The sequence below is a fragment of the Pseudophryne corroboree genome, chromosome 3, assembly GCF_028390025.1.
Source record: "Pseudophryne corroboree isolate aPseCor3 chromosome 3, aPseCor3.hap2, whole genome shotgun sequence".
NCBI classification, from domain to species: Eukaryota; Metazoa; Chordata; class Amphibia; order Anura; family Myobatrachidae; genus Pseudophryne; species Pseudophryne corroboree.
Genome location: NC_086446.1, coordinates 41,448,323 through 41,465,253, shown reverse-complemented (window position 1 = coordinate 41,465,253; position 16,931 = coordinate 41,448,323). Strand labels below are relative to the sequence as shown.

General features: G+C 46.8%; 1 protein-coding gene across 2 annotated transcripts in view; it reads left to right on the top strand.

The window, feature by feature from the left end:
* LOC135054655 (zinc finger protein 271-like) overlaps positions 1–16,931 on the top strand; it is a 65,237-nt gene that overhangs the window by 35,786 nt on the left and 12,520 nt on the right. For both annotated transcript variants that reach the window (XM_063957895.1, XM_063957896.1), the window contains exons 2-4: positions 2,522–2,600; positions 2,720–2,817; positions 11,306–12,452. In XM_063957895.1, the coding sequence (XP_063813965.1) occupies positions 2,567–2,600; positions 2,720–2,817; positions 11,306–12,452 (1,279 nt within the window). In that variant the 5' untranslated portion in view covers positions 2,522–2,566. The remainder of the gene's footprint in view (positions 1–2,521; positions 2,601–2,719; positions 2,818–11,305; positions 12,453–16,931) is intronic.

Genomic DNA, 16,931 nt, shown 5'->3' with positions numbered 1-16,931 from the left:
CATTCTGGGAGTGGACAACTGGGAAGTGGACTCCATCAGCAGACACTATCTCCATCCAGGAGAATGGGGCCTCGTGTTCGCAAAGGTAACAAGTCGGTGGGGAGTAACTCAGATAGACATGATGGCCTCCCGCCTCAACAAAAAGCTTTGGATGTACTGTTCCAGGTCGAGAGACCCACAAGCAGTGGCGGTGGACGCCTTGGTAACTCCGTGGGTGTTCCAGTCAGTGTATGTGTTCCCTCCACTTCCACTTATTCCAAATGTTCTCAAACTAATAAAGAGAAGAAGAGTTTAGGCAATCCTCATTGCTCTGAACTGGCCAAGACGGGCTTGGTATGCGGATCTTCTGGAATTACTGCTGGAGGATCCGAGGCCTCTTCCTCTTCGCGAGGACCTTCTCCTACAGGGGCCGTTCGCCTATTAAGACTTACCACGGCTACGTTTGACGGCATGGAGGTTGAACGCCTGATTTTAGCTCGGAAGGGTATTCCGAAGAGGGTCATCCCTACCCTGATCCAGGCTAGGAAGGGAGTAACGTCTAAACCTTATCATTGGATTTGGAAGAAGTATATGTCTTGGTGTGAATCCAAGAAGTTTCCTACGGTGGAGTTTCAACTGGGACGGTTTCACCTCTTTCTGCAAGCGGGTGTGGATGTGGGCCTACGCTTGGGCTCCATTAAGGTCCAGATTTCGGCCTTATCCATTTTCTTCCAGAAACAATTAGCTGCTCTCCCTGAGGTTCAGACTTTCTTGAAAGTGGGTCTGCACATCCAGCCACCCTTTGTGCCTCCTACGGCACCTTGAGATCTTAATGTGGTGCTGCAGTTCCTACAATCGGATTGGTTTTAGCCTTTGCAGAAGGGGAATGTCAAGTTTCTTATTTGGAAGGTGGTCACACTGTTGGCTCTAACATCTACTAGACGTGTGTCGGAATTGGGGGCTTTTTCCTGCAAGAGCCCCTACTTGATTTTTCATTAAGATAGAGCTGAGCTCAGAACGCGTCGGCAGTTTCTTCCTAAGATTGTGTCAACTTTTCATATCAACCAACCTATTGTGGTGCCATTGACTACTGACTCCTCAATTTCCTCCAAGTCCTTGGATGTTGTGAGGGCTTTGAAGATTTATGTGAAGAGGACTTCTCGCCACAGGAAATCGGACTCTCTCTTTGTCCTTTATGATCCCAACAAGGTTGGGTGTGCTGCTTCTAAGCAGACGATTTCTCGTTGGATCAGGTTCACTATCCAGCATGCTAATTCTACGGCAGGCTTGCCGTGTCCAGAATCTGTTAAGGCCCACTCTACTCGTAAGGTGGATTCATCCTGGGCGGCTGCCCGGGGTGTCTCGGCTTACAGCTTTTTGGTCATGGTCGAACACGTTTGCTAAGTTCCTCAAGTTCGATACTTTGGCCTTTGAGGACCTCATGTTTGGTCAGTCTGATCTGCAGGAGTCTCAGCACTCTCCCTCCCATACTTGGAGCTTTGGTACATCCCCTTGGTACTAAAATGGACCCCAGCATTCTCTAGGATGTAAGAGAAAATAGTATTTTAATTACCTACCAGTAAATCCTTTTCTCGTAGTCCGTAGAGAATGCTGGGCGCCCACCCAGTGCTTCGAAAACGCACAGCAGCGATCAGATCTGGATTAGGCCCAATGTGTCTGGCCACTTTACTCGTAAGGTAGGACTTTCTTGGTCAGCCTACCATGGCGCCTCAGCTGATCAAATTTGTAAGGCAGCCACATGGTCATCCATTAACACATTTATTAAACATTATGCCTTTGACACATTTGCCTCTCAGGATGCTGCATTTGGGCGAAGGATTCTCCTTTGCAATCAGGAGCATCCCCTTCACTAGTAGCTACTTTGGGACGTACCAAGATAGATCCTGTGGATCACTGTGGACCCTGATAGAGAAAGCAGAGGTTATTGTAGACTTACCTAGATAACCCTCTTTCTCTGAAGTCCACAGTGTTCACAGGAATCCCACCCTGAGGCACCTGATTTGAGATTTTGTACACTTACTAACCTCTTCCTGTCCTTTGGAATAGAAGTGTGTGTATGTTCTTCTCACCTGAATAGGTCTCCCTCTTGAACTACTCCTGCCTTGAGCTTTGGAACTAACTGAATTGCCTGAGCCGGGAGGCGGGGATATAGGGGGCTGGCCCATTGCATCCTGAGAGTCTGAAAAGCTTAACTGTTTGGTGCCCGTTCTGCTGTCGCTACTATATATCCCAAGGTAGATCCTGTGGACTTCAGAGAAATAGCGTTATCTAGGTAAGTCTACCATAGCCGCTGCTTTTGTTATTTATGGGCTGTTTTGTGAGGATTTCTATTATTTTAATATTTTTTAATAAAAGCTTGTGTTTTATATATGAGACGTGACCGTGTGTATAAACTGTGGTAGTAGGTAGCATCTCCTTAAATTCACATTGACTAACATAACACTAAGAATGTCAGGATAATCTGTGAGGATGATCTTTTTCTATAGTGTGTATCATTGTCACTGTCTATCTCTCCATGCAGGAGGGGGAGTATATAGAGGAACACAGGGGTCTGTACAAGGACGTGATGATGGAGAATCACCAGCCCCTCACATCACTGGGTAAGAGGAGACTGTCATGTATTGTACAGGGGAGAGCAGGTATGGGGGCCCCCTATATACACACATCATCTGATAATAACATATATACACTGTACTCAGTCACTATGTGTCTCCTACAGATGGACCCAGTAACAGGAATACCCCAGAGAGATGTCCTCGTTCTCTGTATTTCCAGGATTTTACAAAGGAGAATCACAGGATCCCACAGGAGGATCAGGTAGGTGGGATTTAGGGTCTCACCAATATACCAAAGTGACTATCTGTGACCGGACACCTGCGACAGCACTCATCGCCTCGCGCCCCGCCGTCACAGAATGGAGTCCAGGTCACATGGGACCTGGCCAATTAGGGGATTCACGCTTACCGCCAGTAACCGCCTGTTACTGACTTCACCCACTGCGCAGTGGGTGGGTACTATGCTGCCACCACCAGACTCCTTCCTGTGGCGTCTGGAACCACGGTTATGCTGTGTATGCGTCGACACGCTGTCTTACCACACCTGTGTGGCGTTGACTGATCCCCACTAATCGTTTGCCCAAGCACGGAATGGTAGCTGGTGGAAGGCGGAGCTTGGAGACGCTGGATGTACCCAAAACAGCCGAATAACGGGGCTATGTTTGGCATAACCCAGCAGGTCAGAAGATGAAGCGGTCGTCTTTAGGCAAAAGATGTTTATTCGCTCAAATAGTTCTGAATAGAACTCTTCCCTAATTCTAGGGGCAACAGCAATACATCAAATGTTCACAGCAGACAGAAGATAGTGTATATCCCCCTGAGGCTCGCAGGACCCTTTTTTTTTTTTTTAATTCTTTATTTTTCATTTTGTAATATAGAACATTTTTCCAAATATGTCAACACACATATCACAAATAGAGCGTATACAACAGTCTCATATCTTGTCAGCTGTAAATATACAAAACATCAATAAATGGTTGCGAAAAGAGAAATTAACAGATTCATATACGTTATCCTAAACCGTGCAACGTTCATAAAAAGTTACAGAATCTGGAATAAAGAGCAACCTCGGAGCAATATTGCATAGTAACACAGTATTTAGACAAAGTGTGAGGTCGCAAAAAACCATCAAAAACAGACAAAAAGAGGGGGGAGACAAGGGAAAGAAGGGAGGAAGGAGAAGAAAAATGGGGGGGGGGCAACAAGCCACGGACGTAAAGACATTTAGAGGGCAGTATGAGGGCCCCATGGGCTTCCATTTTCAGTGTGTATTCAGGGTGCATAGTCAGCATAGGTCTTAGTGGTCTTAAAGTCAATCCAAAGAAACCAGGTTGCCACATAGTCCGAATATTTGTCTAAGGCAGCAGAATAAACATCTTCCATGTACATATAGAAGTCAATGCGCTGGAACCACTCCCATATTGTCGGTGGGTTAGTGGATTTCCAATGCACCGGGAGTATAGCTCTTGCCGCATTATTTAAATGCTTAAGAAGGGATTTCTTGTAGCGAGAAGGGGGTATATCTGAATGTGATAGTAGCCAGAAGTCCGGACCCAGTGGGACCTGGCTTCCCAAAATCTTTGTTGATAGGTCCATAATTGTGTTCCAAAATGGGATAATTAACGGACAGTCCCACCATATGTGGATCAATGTGCCAGTATCCTTACTGCATCTCCAACATAGGGGAGAGACTGAGGGGTAAATTTTATGTAAGAGAGACGGGCATCTATACCATCTAGTCAGTAATTTGTATTGTGTTTCCACAATGTCCAAACTAGTGGAGCACTGTGCCATAACCCTGCAATGTGTGTCCCATTGAATCTTGATTCCCCGATGTTTCAGATCTTTATCCCAGGCGTCACAGAAAGAGGGGACCGTGAGAAAAGAACTCTGTCGAAGAATCTTATAGATGCCTGACACCACATGTGAGGGGGCTATCTCCTGACTGCACATGGATTCAAAGGGAGTGAGAGCCTTATAAAGGTCTGTCGTCTCTCGCTGTGATGTAACAAAATGGTGTACCTGAAGGTAGAACCAATAGTCTTTAGCGGGTATATCGCCCGTTTTCTGTATTTCAGCGAACGTTTTGAGTTTGCCATGTGCAATCAAGTGAATCACCCTAGTCACACCCGCCTCCCCCCATCTAGAAGCAATCTCATTGGACCTGCCCGGGGGGAATAATGGATTGTCGAATATAGGCATAACGGACGTTTGTTTAGACGTGAGTCCCATTTTATAACGAAGTGTCCGCCATAGAGCCAATGTGGGCCCCACAGTAAGATGTGGTGAGCGACCAAACCTAGGGGACCAGGGCACTGCCTGTAGGTTAAGATTAGTGGAAGAAGATTCCAGGTCGACCCACTGTTTCCTCTGGGAAGCAGGGCGAGACCAGTCTATAATTCTATGTAGTAGTGCGGCATGGTAATATGTGGAAATCATAGGTAATTGTTGCCCGCCTTGTGATTTCAGCCTAGATAAATGGCTATGCTTGAACCTAGGCTTCCGGCCGTCCCAAATGAAATGGCTTATTGCCTTGTGTGCTTCGGCTAAGAATTGTGGGGGAAGTTTCAGAGGGATGGTTTGGAAAAGGTATAGCAACTTGGGGAGAATGTTCATCTTTACTATATTTATACGGCCTAGCCATGAGAATCTCTGCGTGAGCCAGTGCTTCATCTCCTGTCGCAATTTGCGCAATAAAGGAGTGTGGTTAATACTAGCTATAGTAGTGAGTGTCGATGGGATTTGAATTCCTAAATATGTAATATGGGATTTTTGCCATGTGAATTGGAATGATTGCGATAAGGAGGATACCGCAGCAGGTGAGAGCGTGACATTCATTGCCATGGATTTTGAATAATTAATTTTAAAATTCGACATGTCTCCGAATCGTATGAATTCTTTCATAAGGTTGGGTAGGGAAATCAAAGGATTTGTTATGACCGCCAATAGGTCGTCTGCAAAGAGGGCCAGACGATGCTCAATTTTGCTCACTCGCAGGCCCGTGATACTAGGGTTGGATCTAATTGCCCGAGCCAGGGCCTCCATGCATAGAACAAAAATTAAGGGTGACAGCGGGCAACCCTGACGTGTGCCATTGGAGATTGATATGGGTTCAGAAAGAACGCCATTCACCCTAACCCGGGCCGACGGGGCTTTATATAATGAAAGGATTCTCTGCAAAAAAACATCTCCTAGACCCAAGCGTCGGAGCACTGCCTCCATAAAATCCCAATCCACCCGATCAAAGGCCTTTTCTGCGTCTGTGGAAAGAAGCATGAGGGGAGTATCAGTTATCTGCGCATGCGCTATCAGATCAATGACTCTAATAGTATTGTCCCTTGCCTCTCTGCCCATAACAAAGCCGACCTGATCAGGGTGTAGTATATCTGGCAGTAATGGTTTAAGGCGATTAGCCATAAGTTTTGCGAACAATTTAATATCTACATTTAATAACGATATCGGTCTATAGTTGGAAGGGAGTGTCGGGTCTTTAGAGTCTTTTGGGATGACAGTAATATGGGCGCTTAAGGACTGGCCTGATAGAGGAGTCGTTGATGAAATGGCATTGCAGGCCTGAAGAAGAAGGGGGCTGAGTTTCTCCTGAAAGGCCTTGTAATACGTGACTGGAAAGCCATCCGGCCCTGGGCTTTTACCGTTAGGAGATGACTTTAGGGCAGCCAGCAGTTCTTCCCCAGTAAAAGGATCGTCTAGGGCCTGAGCAATGTCTGTCGGGAGAGTCGGGAAAGTGATTTCGTCTAAAAAAATTTGTATGTTGCGTATGTGGTCTTTGCGTGCAGTTGATGTCCGCGTGGAGGTCAGATTGTATAAGGCTGAGTAATAATTGTGGAAAATCTCCGCTATCTCTGTATCAGAGGCCCGAGATATCCCGTCAGCGCCTGTGAGTTTAGATATGTACGTTAAAGATCTCTGAGCTCTAAGAGCACGTGCCAGGAGTTTACCAGGTTTGTTTCCCCATCTATGATATTTATGTCTGCATTTACGGAACGCCCTGCGGGTACCGTCACTAAGTAAAGTATTAAGAGCTTGTCTCGCTGTTTGGAGTTCGGCATAAGTATCCGACGCCAGCGTAGACTTGTGGGCCAGTTCCAGTTTTTTTATTTTTTCTAGTAAGGCATTTCTACATTCAACCTTCTGTTTTTTCAGACGTGAGCCTAATTGTATGCATTGGCCTCTGATCACACATTTATGTGCTTCCCATAGTACAACCGGGGATACATCGCCAGTTGTGTTCAAAGAGATGTAGTCATCTATTGCTGTCTCAATTTGGGCTCTACAAACAGGGTCCCGGAGGAGTTGTTCATTGAATCGCCAGCGCCAGTGTTTGGGGGGAGGATGGCGGAGAGAGAGTGTGAGCGTAATTGGGGCATGATCCGATATTGTTATTTGGCCGATGGTCGCATCAATCAATAGATCTAGATGAGCATGGCTCACGCAGAGGTAGTCTATTCGGGAGTATGTATTATGTGGGGGTGAGTAAAAAGTATAATCTTTATCTGAAGGATGCAAAAGACGCCAGGTATCAACTAGTTGAAAATCATGTAGAACAGCTCTAAATCGTCTGGATTCTTTAAGCGTGTTCCGCGGGGACCCAGAGGAGGAATCCAGGCGAGGTTCAAGGACCCACTTAAGATCACCTCCCACTACCAAAGTGCCCATCAGGTTTTGCTCGATTAGTTCTAGTGATTCTTTAAGAAATCGAGTTTGGCCTCGGTTAGGAAGGTAGAGATTTACGAAGGTAAATGTCTGATGTGCTATAGTAGCTCTAACCAAAATCCCCCTCCCATCACCTATCAACATTTCAGAGACATCCAGCAATCTGAGATGTTTGGCAAAAAGGATAGCAACACCCCTAGCCTTCGCCCCAGAATAATCGTTAAAATAACCATTGGGGAAGTGACGGGAGCGAAGACCAGGGGAGGCCTCTCGTTTAAAATGCGTCTCCTGTAAGAAAATAACCTCTGCCCCATCAGTATGTAAGGTATGTAGCAGGCCCGACCTCTTTTCAGGGATATTTAAACCCTTCACATTGTAGGAAACAATTTTTAGGCTAGCCATACATAAAAAGTATAGGGATCAACTGGCTTAACGATATATCAGGACTCTGACCCAGTGCTGGATCATAAGTAACCTGAAATTGGTTGTGGCATAAAGGAGGGGGGGTAGTCGGGTAAACACATGAGGAAAGAAAGGAAGACATGAGTACATGAACATAGAAAAAGAAAGGGAGAAACCAAAAAAGAAACATAGACTTAAACAACAACATGTAGTGGTAATCTCTGCATTGATAGCCATGGGTATAAATTAAGCATCCCATGGTCTAAGAAATATACAGCAGAGAAGGGGGTCCAAAGGGTAACAGCGGGTTCAACAATATTAGATAGTTAAGTAAAGAGGTATTTGGAAGGGATATATCATGGTCAGGAAGGAGATGGGAGGAGGGAAATCAATCAACCGCCTCCCTCCATCTCGCCACCTAATCCTTCCCGGCCCACAGGAAGCCTCTCAAGTTAATTACAGTAATAACTTGTAATAGTGCAGGAGTGGTAGGCATTCTCAGGGTAATTGAAGCTCAAATTTGAAACAACCTATTAAATAAAAAATAAAATAAAAAAAAAGATCAATGTGAGCTTTCAGTAAGGTAGCATAAAAAGGATATCACAGTTTAGGGTGGCAGACGCATCATGAGGTTTCAGATGTTTCATTGGATCTGCCCGCCCGGTTGCGTCGTCTTGAGGCGTCCACTCTTTTCCAAGGCTCCCTGCGGGGTAATGCCGTAGTGGGAAGCTGCAGAGGGTCTGTCCAATTTGGCAGTGAGATTAACGGTAGGCCCAGTGCCGTGCAGAATGCTGGGACGCCATCATAGTCTTCCAGGACATGTCGGTTCCCATCGCGGGTAACTTGGACGCTTAGAGGAAAGCCCCAGCGGAATCTGATATCCTTCTTCCGAAGAGCTTCCGTGAGGGGGTGGAGGAGACGCCTCTGTTGTAAAGTCATCCAGGAAAGGTCCTGGAAAATCTGGATGGGGTGGCCATTGAAAGCTATGTTCGAGGCCTGTCTGGACTTCTGTAGGATAGTCTCTTTCACCTGGAAGTAATGTAGCCGGCAGATGACGTCTCTAGGCCGCTCCGTAGGTGCTCCCCTCGGTCGTAGTGCCCGATGTGCTCTGTCAAACACTATTTGAGAGCTGGGGTCGGCACCCAGCAGGTCGTTAAATATTGTAGTCAATGCCGCAACCAGGCCCTGGGGTAGCACATCTTCGGGTAGACCTTTGACCCTCAAGTTATTCCGCCTCCCTCTGTTATCTATATCATCCAGTCTACGCCTCATTTCAGTGGTGGTATGTGAGTATCGGGATACAAGATCGTGGAGATCTGCGAGCTTAGAGTCCGTTTCATCTCTATGATCTTCCAGGTCAACTACTCTGTTTGCTACTTGCGTGAGATCAGATTGGATATTGGAGAGACTCGCTTGTAGGGAATCATGGATTCTTTTTTCCATATTGGATAAATCTTGTTGGATGTCTTGGCGAGTCGGAAGAGAGCGTAGTTGTGTGAGGACTGCCGCCATATCGGCAGAGTCTTTACTGGCAGATCCAGCTTGGCGATGTTTTGGAGAGGGCGGGACCCCGGTATCTTCCATGATGATTGGCGGCAAGTGATCAATGAGAGCGGTGGAGGTGATAGGGTCAGGGACGGGGGTGCCAAATAAAGTATGGAAGGCTGCGGCTTGTGTGGTTGCGGATTTAACTTTTGATGCTTTACCAGAGCGGCGCCGTCTTGTCATTTGTCTAAGTGAAGAGAACAGAGTCCAGAACAGGGCCTCAAGGAAGAGAGCATTAGGACATATCCCAGTTGGAAGCTCAACCCGCTATCCCCTCTGCGTGGTTTGGTCTTAATGTAGCATAATATACGTCAGGCGAATGCCTGGAAATACCGAAGTCAGCAATGCGGCAGCATATAGAACCCTGTCGGCCATATTCCGTTTTTGAGGCTCACATATCCCTGGTGGGGAAGCCGCGTCGACACCGGAGTGCACGTCTTTCTCCCTCAGCAGCCAAACCACGTCCCCGGGGTTGAGATTTTGACTTGATTCCTTGTGAAAATAGGGAGAGTGTATTTTCACAGCTCCAGCAGGGGCAGCAGAGTGCAGATAAGATAGGATGTGTCTAATCTGCCACCTCCAAGATGGCCGCCGTCAATAGTGTGTGGAGAGACTTATGGGCATTCACAGCGGTGCCCCCAGGGGTTTATTTTACTTTTAGATGCCCCCAGGTCCCTCATCTATCTCCGCCCGTCCCCCCCTGCCAGTTGCCGCGGCCAGCAGGCCTCTCGGAGCGGTGTAACGCCTGCTTCCTGTCAGACGCCACACCCAAGATGGCCGCCGCCACCGGAGCTCCGTGATTCTGATCGGCTCCGGCCCTGCACCTCCAGGAGCTCTGAATTCCTCCTCGGCTGCCCTGTCAGGCCTCCCCAGGCAAGGGGTACGGGATGTGGTGGCGGGGTAAGTCCGGGGCAACGTTTTAGCAGCCGGGCGATCCCGGTCGGGGGTATTAATAAATTTAGGCCCCGGCTTCACCTCACAGGGAAGGCCGCAACCCGCAAGCACAGGGCAAGCCCGTGCTCCGGCTCCGCAGCTCACTCCCTTAGTGCCCTAATTAACAGGGGCAATTGTGGGGTGGTATGGGGGAGAGACAGGTAGGGTAAAAGCTGTTTTAAATGGTTATAGGGGTTTGAATCGGCAGGAGCTCCCTCGGGACACTTCCTCTTAGTTAGGCCTCAAGCCACGCCCCCCCGCAGGACCCTTTTTATACAGTAAAACCACTCTGAATCTCATGGGGTAGTCTTTTCCATCCAATCAGGATATCTTACAAAATATAAATAAATAAATTACATTTTAAAAGGATGTAACTACATAAAGCAATTTCCTCCTTCCTGTCACACAGACAAAGTTTGAAGTTATTTAAACTGCTTCCTTTACCACCTGGTAATTTACAATTCTCCTTTGATTACATAGATTCTATAGTTTATACAGTGGTGTTTGTATTTGTAACAAATGGTACAGGAAAACAACTTATAGAAAGTATAGAAATTGTTTCCCCCTGCCATTCACGTATCTGGTGTGAATATACAGGAAATCATTGAAAACAAACTGATTTCCCCAGTAGCATAGACACACCAAAAGACCACCTATGGGTCATTTCACAGAAAGTGCTGTAACCAAAGCATTGGTCATTTCACTCTTACACCTTCTCAGGAACTGCAGAACCCAAGCACATTACCTGCTGTGCCCTGACCAACACATCAAAAGGTCTGATCACACTAGGAGGTTACTGCGCATATGACTTCCTATGTGAGAGTGTACCATACCTTATCCTATAGTTACTAAGATCATCTTTGATACAAATACATTATAAAACGTGCAGTGTATAACTCTCCAACTGCGCACAGCGCAGTCATATAACATAGACACATTTTTAAACACTCCGCTCCCGGCGCCGTTAGTACATTTGAATGGGGCGCCTAGCGCCCATTGTCTGTAAAATGGCGATGGACACGGAAGAATAACTCCTTCAGTGCCGCTGACGCCATTGTCCCTGTGGCTGACTGGATCTCCGGCCACACTATCCCTATAGGATCTGTAGAGGAGCTGTGTGTCTTATACAGTGATATTCTGTTGTTCAGTCTTAAAGTAATCAGACATTACTAAAGTGTTATTTTGTTGTTATTCAGGATGAGCACCTTTCTGATATGAAGGCCGAAGATGTAGAGGGAGAAGAAGAGACGTATGTGACTGATATGAAGGCAGAAGATATAGAGGGAGAAGAAGAGACATATGTGACTGATATGAAGGCAGAAGATATAGAGGGAGAAGAAGAGACGTATGTGACTGATATGAAGGCAGAAGATACAGAGAAGGAAGAAGAGACGTATGTGACTGATATGAAGGCAGAAGATATAGAGGGAGAGGAAGAGACGTATTTGACTGATATGAAGGCAGAAGATATAGAGGGAGAACAAGAGACGTATGTGACTGATATGAAGGCAGACGATATAGAGGGAGAAGAAGAGACGTATGTGACTGATATGAAGGCAGAAGATATAGAGGGAGAAGAAGAGACGTATGTGACTGATATGAAGGCAGAAGAACAGACGTATGTGACTGATATGAAGGCAGAAGATATAGAGGGAGAAGAGGAGACGTATGTGACTGATATGAAGGCAGAAGATATAGAGGGAGAAGAAGAGACGTATGTGACTGATATGAAGGCAGACGATATAGAGGGAGAAGAAGAGACGTATGTGACTGATATGAAGGTAGAAGATATAGAGGGAGAAGAAGAGACGTATGTGACTGATATGAAGGTAGAAGATATAGAGGGAGAAGAGGAGACGTATGTGACTGATATGAAGGCAGAAGATATAGAGGGAGAAGAAGAGACGTATGTGATTGATATGAAGGCCGAAGATATAGAGGGAGAAGAAGAGACGTATGTGACTGATATGAAGGCCGAAGATATAGACGGAGAAGAAGAGACGTATGTGACTGATATAAAGGCAGAAGATATAGAGGGAGAAGAGACGTATGTGATTGATATGAAGGTAGAAGATATAGAGGGAGAAGAGACGTATGTGACTGATATGAAGGCAGAAGCTATAGAGGGAGAAGAAGAGACGTATGTGACTGTTATGAAGGCAGAAGATGCAGATGGAGAAGAAGAGACATATGTGACTGATATGAAGACAGAAGCTATAGAGGGAGAAGAAGAGACGTATGTGACTGATATGAAGGCAGAAGATATAGAGGGAGAAGAAGAGACGTATGTGAGGAGAGATCAGAAGTGTAAGGAAGAGGAAATCCCTACAGATATCAGCACAGGTAATAATCCTTATTACAGAAAAGAGTCACATTGTTATGATTCTAGTACTCAGGTCTGGGGTGATCTTATGTGAAGGGACCTGAATACCGGAACGTAATGCTGGGAAAGGGGAAAGGAATGGGAATAGCCCCTGGCACCCTATCTCCGTTGTCTCGCCCGTGCTGTCAGTACACTCTTGCGAGACTATGGTTTCTTGAGCCCATGGCAGCCGCATTTGAAGGGCGGATTACGTCTGCCCAACTCCGATGCCCCCTCAGGTCTTAATGGGAGACAAAGAGTGAACCGAGACAGGGAGATAACAAGGGGCCCTCTAACTAAACAACAAGGCCAGGGGCTACTGACAAACCTAAAACTAAAATATGTGCGGATTACCGCCAGGGAAAAGGACAACCAAAATACTCCACTTGTCCACTCTCCTACACGGCACCGCCGAGTACCGGAGAGGACTGTGGAAGCGGATACCTCCGCAAATGCTCCAAAACCAGCAAACAATATTAAGCGGCCTAGGCCGCAGCACACGGCAGAGCCGTCACTCACGAAACCAAGCGAGATCCTCTATAGAGTGTCACAGGTAAATGAGTACCAGGAGAACTCCTTGGGATGAGATGACAAACACCAAGACTCAGGAACTCAGAAGACTGGAACGACCGGACACAGCAGACCAGGAACAGATATAAACCAAACATGAGCAGCATGCAGGAAGCTATCACCTGCGTCTGTGTGAGGCACTGAGAAGGCATTTAACAGGGAATTCCCCAATCAGAGTCCAGAGCCTGATTACAACGAATGTCGTGCAGCTGCCCTGCTGCACGACCAGAAACATGTGTGCACAGTGATTAATACACCCTGCAACGGGGAGCGCGATCCGCCCGTGGCGTCCCCGTTGCTAGGTGCTCGGCGCGCCCGGCGTCCTAGCGTTGCTAGGGAGCCGGCGGCTCAGCGCGCACAGCGTCCCAGCGTTGCTAGGGACCCGGCGGCTAAGTGCGCTCGGCGTCCCTAGTTGCTAGGCGCCGGGCCTGGAGGAAGTCCCGGACCGCGGCGCCTAACAGTTCCCCCCCCCCCCCTTGAGGAGGGGTCAACGAACCCCTAAAGCCAGGCTTCTGAGGAAATTCCTGAAATAACAACCTCTTGAGTCTAGGGGCATGCAGATCCTTATCCAGGACCCAAGACCTTTCCTCCGGACCATAGCCCTTCCGGTGAACCAAAAAATAAAGCCAGCCTCGGGACTCTTTAGAATCTAAAACCTTCTCTACCAAGGACTCCTGTTGTCCCTGCACATCCACTGGAGATCTACCCTGGAAGGTCCTCCGAGGAAATCTCCTGGAAGAAACACATTGTTTCAACAGGGAACAGTGGAAAGTATTTTCAATTCTGAGAGATCTTGGCAAGCGTAGCCGAAAAGCAACTGGGTTGACCTTCTTAATAATAAGAAATGGTCCAATAAATTTAGGTCCCAGTCTAGCCGAGGGTTGTCGGAGCTTGATGTTACGAGTTGACAACCATACCTTATCTCCCACCTTAAAAGTGCAAGGACGTCGGAGTCTATCAGAAAATTTCTTTTCTCGGAAGGCCGCTTTTCTGAGGGCAAGGTGCACTTTTCTCCAAATTGCTCTGAGATGGGAGGTTAAGGTCAATGGGGAAACTGGAGAATGATGGAAAAAAGAATTGGCTCTAGGATGAAAACCAAAGACTGAAAAGAATGGGGACTCCTTGGTGGAGGAATGACGAGAGTTATTATAAGCAAATTCGGCCAAAGGAAGAAACTCGGACCAATCATTCTGGAGTTTGGCCGAATACAAGCGTAAGTACTGTTTTAATGACTGGTTGACTCGTTCGGTTTGCCTGTTAGACTGTGGATGGTAACCAGATGTTAAAGACAGTTTCATCTTCAATGAGGCGCAAAAACGTTTCCAGAATCGTGCGATGAATTGCGGACCCCGATCAAAGATAACATCAGTGGGCAAACCATGGAGCCTGAACACATGACGGAGGAACAAAACTGCCAACCCTTGAGCAGAGGGTAATCGGGGAAGAGCAATGAAATGAGCCATTTTACTAAAACGGTCCACTACCACCCAAATGACTCGAAATCCGGCTGAAAGGGGAAGGTCCACCATGAAATCCATGGAAATATGAGACCATGGCCTGAGAGGAACGGCTAAAGGCATGAGTTGCCCGATAGGCAACGAACGAGGAACCTTATGCTGTGCACAAACCTGACAGGAATGGACGAATTCCTTAACATCTTTAGAAAGACTCGGCCACCACACTGAGCGAGAAACTAACTCCAAGGTCTTAGTGATACCCGGATGCCCCGAGACTTTGTTGTCATGAAACTCAGTTAAAACAGTGCCTCTCAAAAATTCAGGGACAAAAAGACGACCAGCAGGAGTAAGTCTAGGAGCTTGGTGTTGAAGCTGGTTTAACTGAGTAAATAAATCCTGTGTGAGGCCTGCCCGGATGACTGAAGATGGAACTATGGGGGTAGTAACAGGATTGCTATTGTGAACCGGAAGAAAGCAACGTGACAGGGCATCAGCTTTCGTATTCTTGGAACCAGGCCTGAAGGTAATTATAAACCTGAAACGAGTAAAAAACAATGCCCAACGTGCCTGCCGAGCATTAAGTCGTTTAGCTGACTCAATTTATTGCAGGTTCTTATGGTCAGTAAAAACAGTAATAGTATGCCTAGCTCCCTCCAACCAATGCCTCCATTCCTCGAAAGCCCATTTTACTGCCAGTAATTCCCGATTACCAACGTCATAGTTGGATTCAGAGGAGGAGAATTTCCTGGACATGAAAGCACAAGGATGTAACTCCTGAGACTCCGGATCTTCCTGAGAAAGGATTGCTCCCACTTCAACCACTGAGGCATCAACCTCCACAATAAAGGGAAGCTCCGGATTAGGATGTCTAAGGACAGGAGCCGAGACAAAGGCCTGTTTCAAGGCCCGGAAGGCTAACTCAGCTTCATGCGACCAATTGGAGGGATCCGCTCCTTTCTTAGTCAAAGCTACTATGGGAGCGACCAGGTCAGAAAAAGTATGAATGAACCGCCTATAATAATTAGCAAACCCTAAAAAGCGCCGAATTGCTTTTAAATTAGTGGGTTGCGCCCAATTAAGGATGGCCTGGAGTTTTTTCGGTTCCATGAAAAATCCCTGGGGAGAAATAATGTACCCCAAGAAAGACACCTCTGTGATGTGAAAATCACACTTCTCAAGCTTAGCATATAAATGATTCTCTCGTAACTTTTGAAGAACCAGACGCACCTGGGTAACATGTTGTTCCATAGACTCTGAGTATATCAAAATGTCGTCTAGATAAACGACCACAAACTTCCCAAGGAAGTCACGGAGAACATCGTTAATGAGGTCTTGAAAAACCGCCGGAGCATTTGACAGGCCGAACGGCATCACCAGGTATTCATAGTGACCCGACTGAGTGCTGAAAGCCGTCTTCCACTCATCCCCAGATTTTATTTGGATGAGGTTGTAAGCTCCCCTAAGATCAATTTTCGAAAAGATCACAGCGGAGCGTAACTGATCAAAAAGCACTGAAATTAATGGCAAAGGATAGGTGTTTTTCACAGAGATCTTATTCAGGGCCCTAAAATCAATACATGGTCTAAGCGACCCATCTGTTTTCTCAACAAAGAAAAATCCTGCACTCAACGGAGATTTTGAAGGCCTAATAAAACCTTTCTTAAGGCTTTCCTGAATGTAATTATTCATGGCCGTGGTTTCTGGCCCGGACAGGGCATACAATCTCCCCTTAGGCAAAGTGGCACCTGGAACTAACTCAATTGCACAGTCGTAGGACCGATGGGGAGGCAGAATGTCCGCATTGCCTTTGGAGAACACGTCGGCAAAATCTTGATATTCCACAGGAATAAGCTCTGGGACGACTGCTGCAACCCGGACTGGATGAGAAATACATTCCTTAACACAAAAAGGACCCCATTGGGAAATCTCCCCGGACCGCCAATCAATGGTGGGATTATGAAAGGCAAGCCAAGGGTGACCCAAAACTACAGAAACTGCCGGACAATGTGTAAGGTAGAATTCTATCTCTTCAGAATGTAAGGCTCCTACTGTAAGTAATACTGGATGTGTGCGGTGAGTAATTATCCCATTGGAAAGCGGACCCCCATCTAACCCGTGCATGGTGATACGTTTATTCAACGGTATCTGAGGAATGCCTAAGGCCTTAGCCCAAGTTAAATCCATAAAATTTCCTGCAGCTCCACTGTCGACAAAGGCTGACACCAATGAACTGAGGCTGCCAAAGGAAATCTTAACAGGAACTAGGAGAGAGTCATTTGAGGAGATAAGCTGCAGACCTAAGTGGACCCCCTCACAATTCACTTGGTCAGAGCGTTTCCCGACTTGTTCGGGCAGTTGCGAGCAATATGTCCCTTACCACCACAGTACAAACAGAGACCAGAACTTAATCTTCTGGTTCTTTCCTCTGGGGAC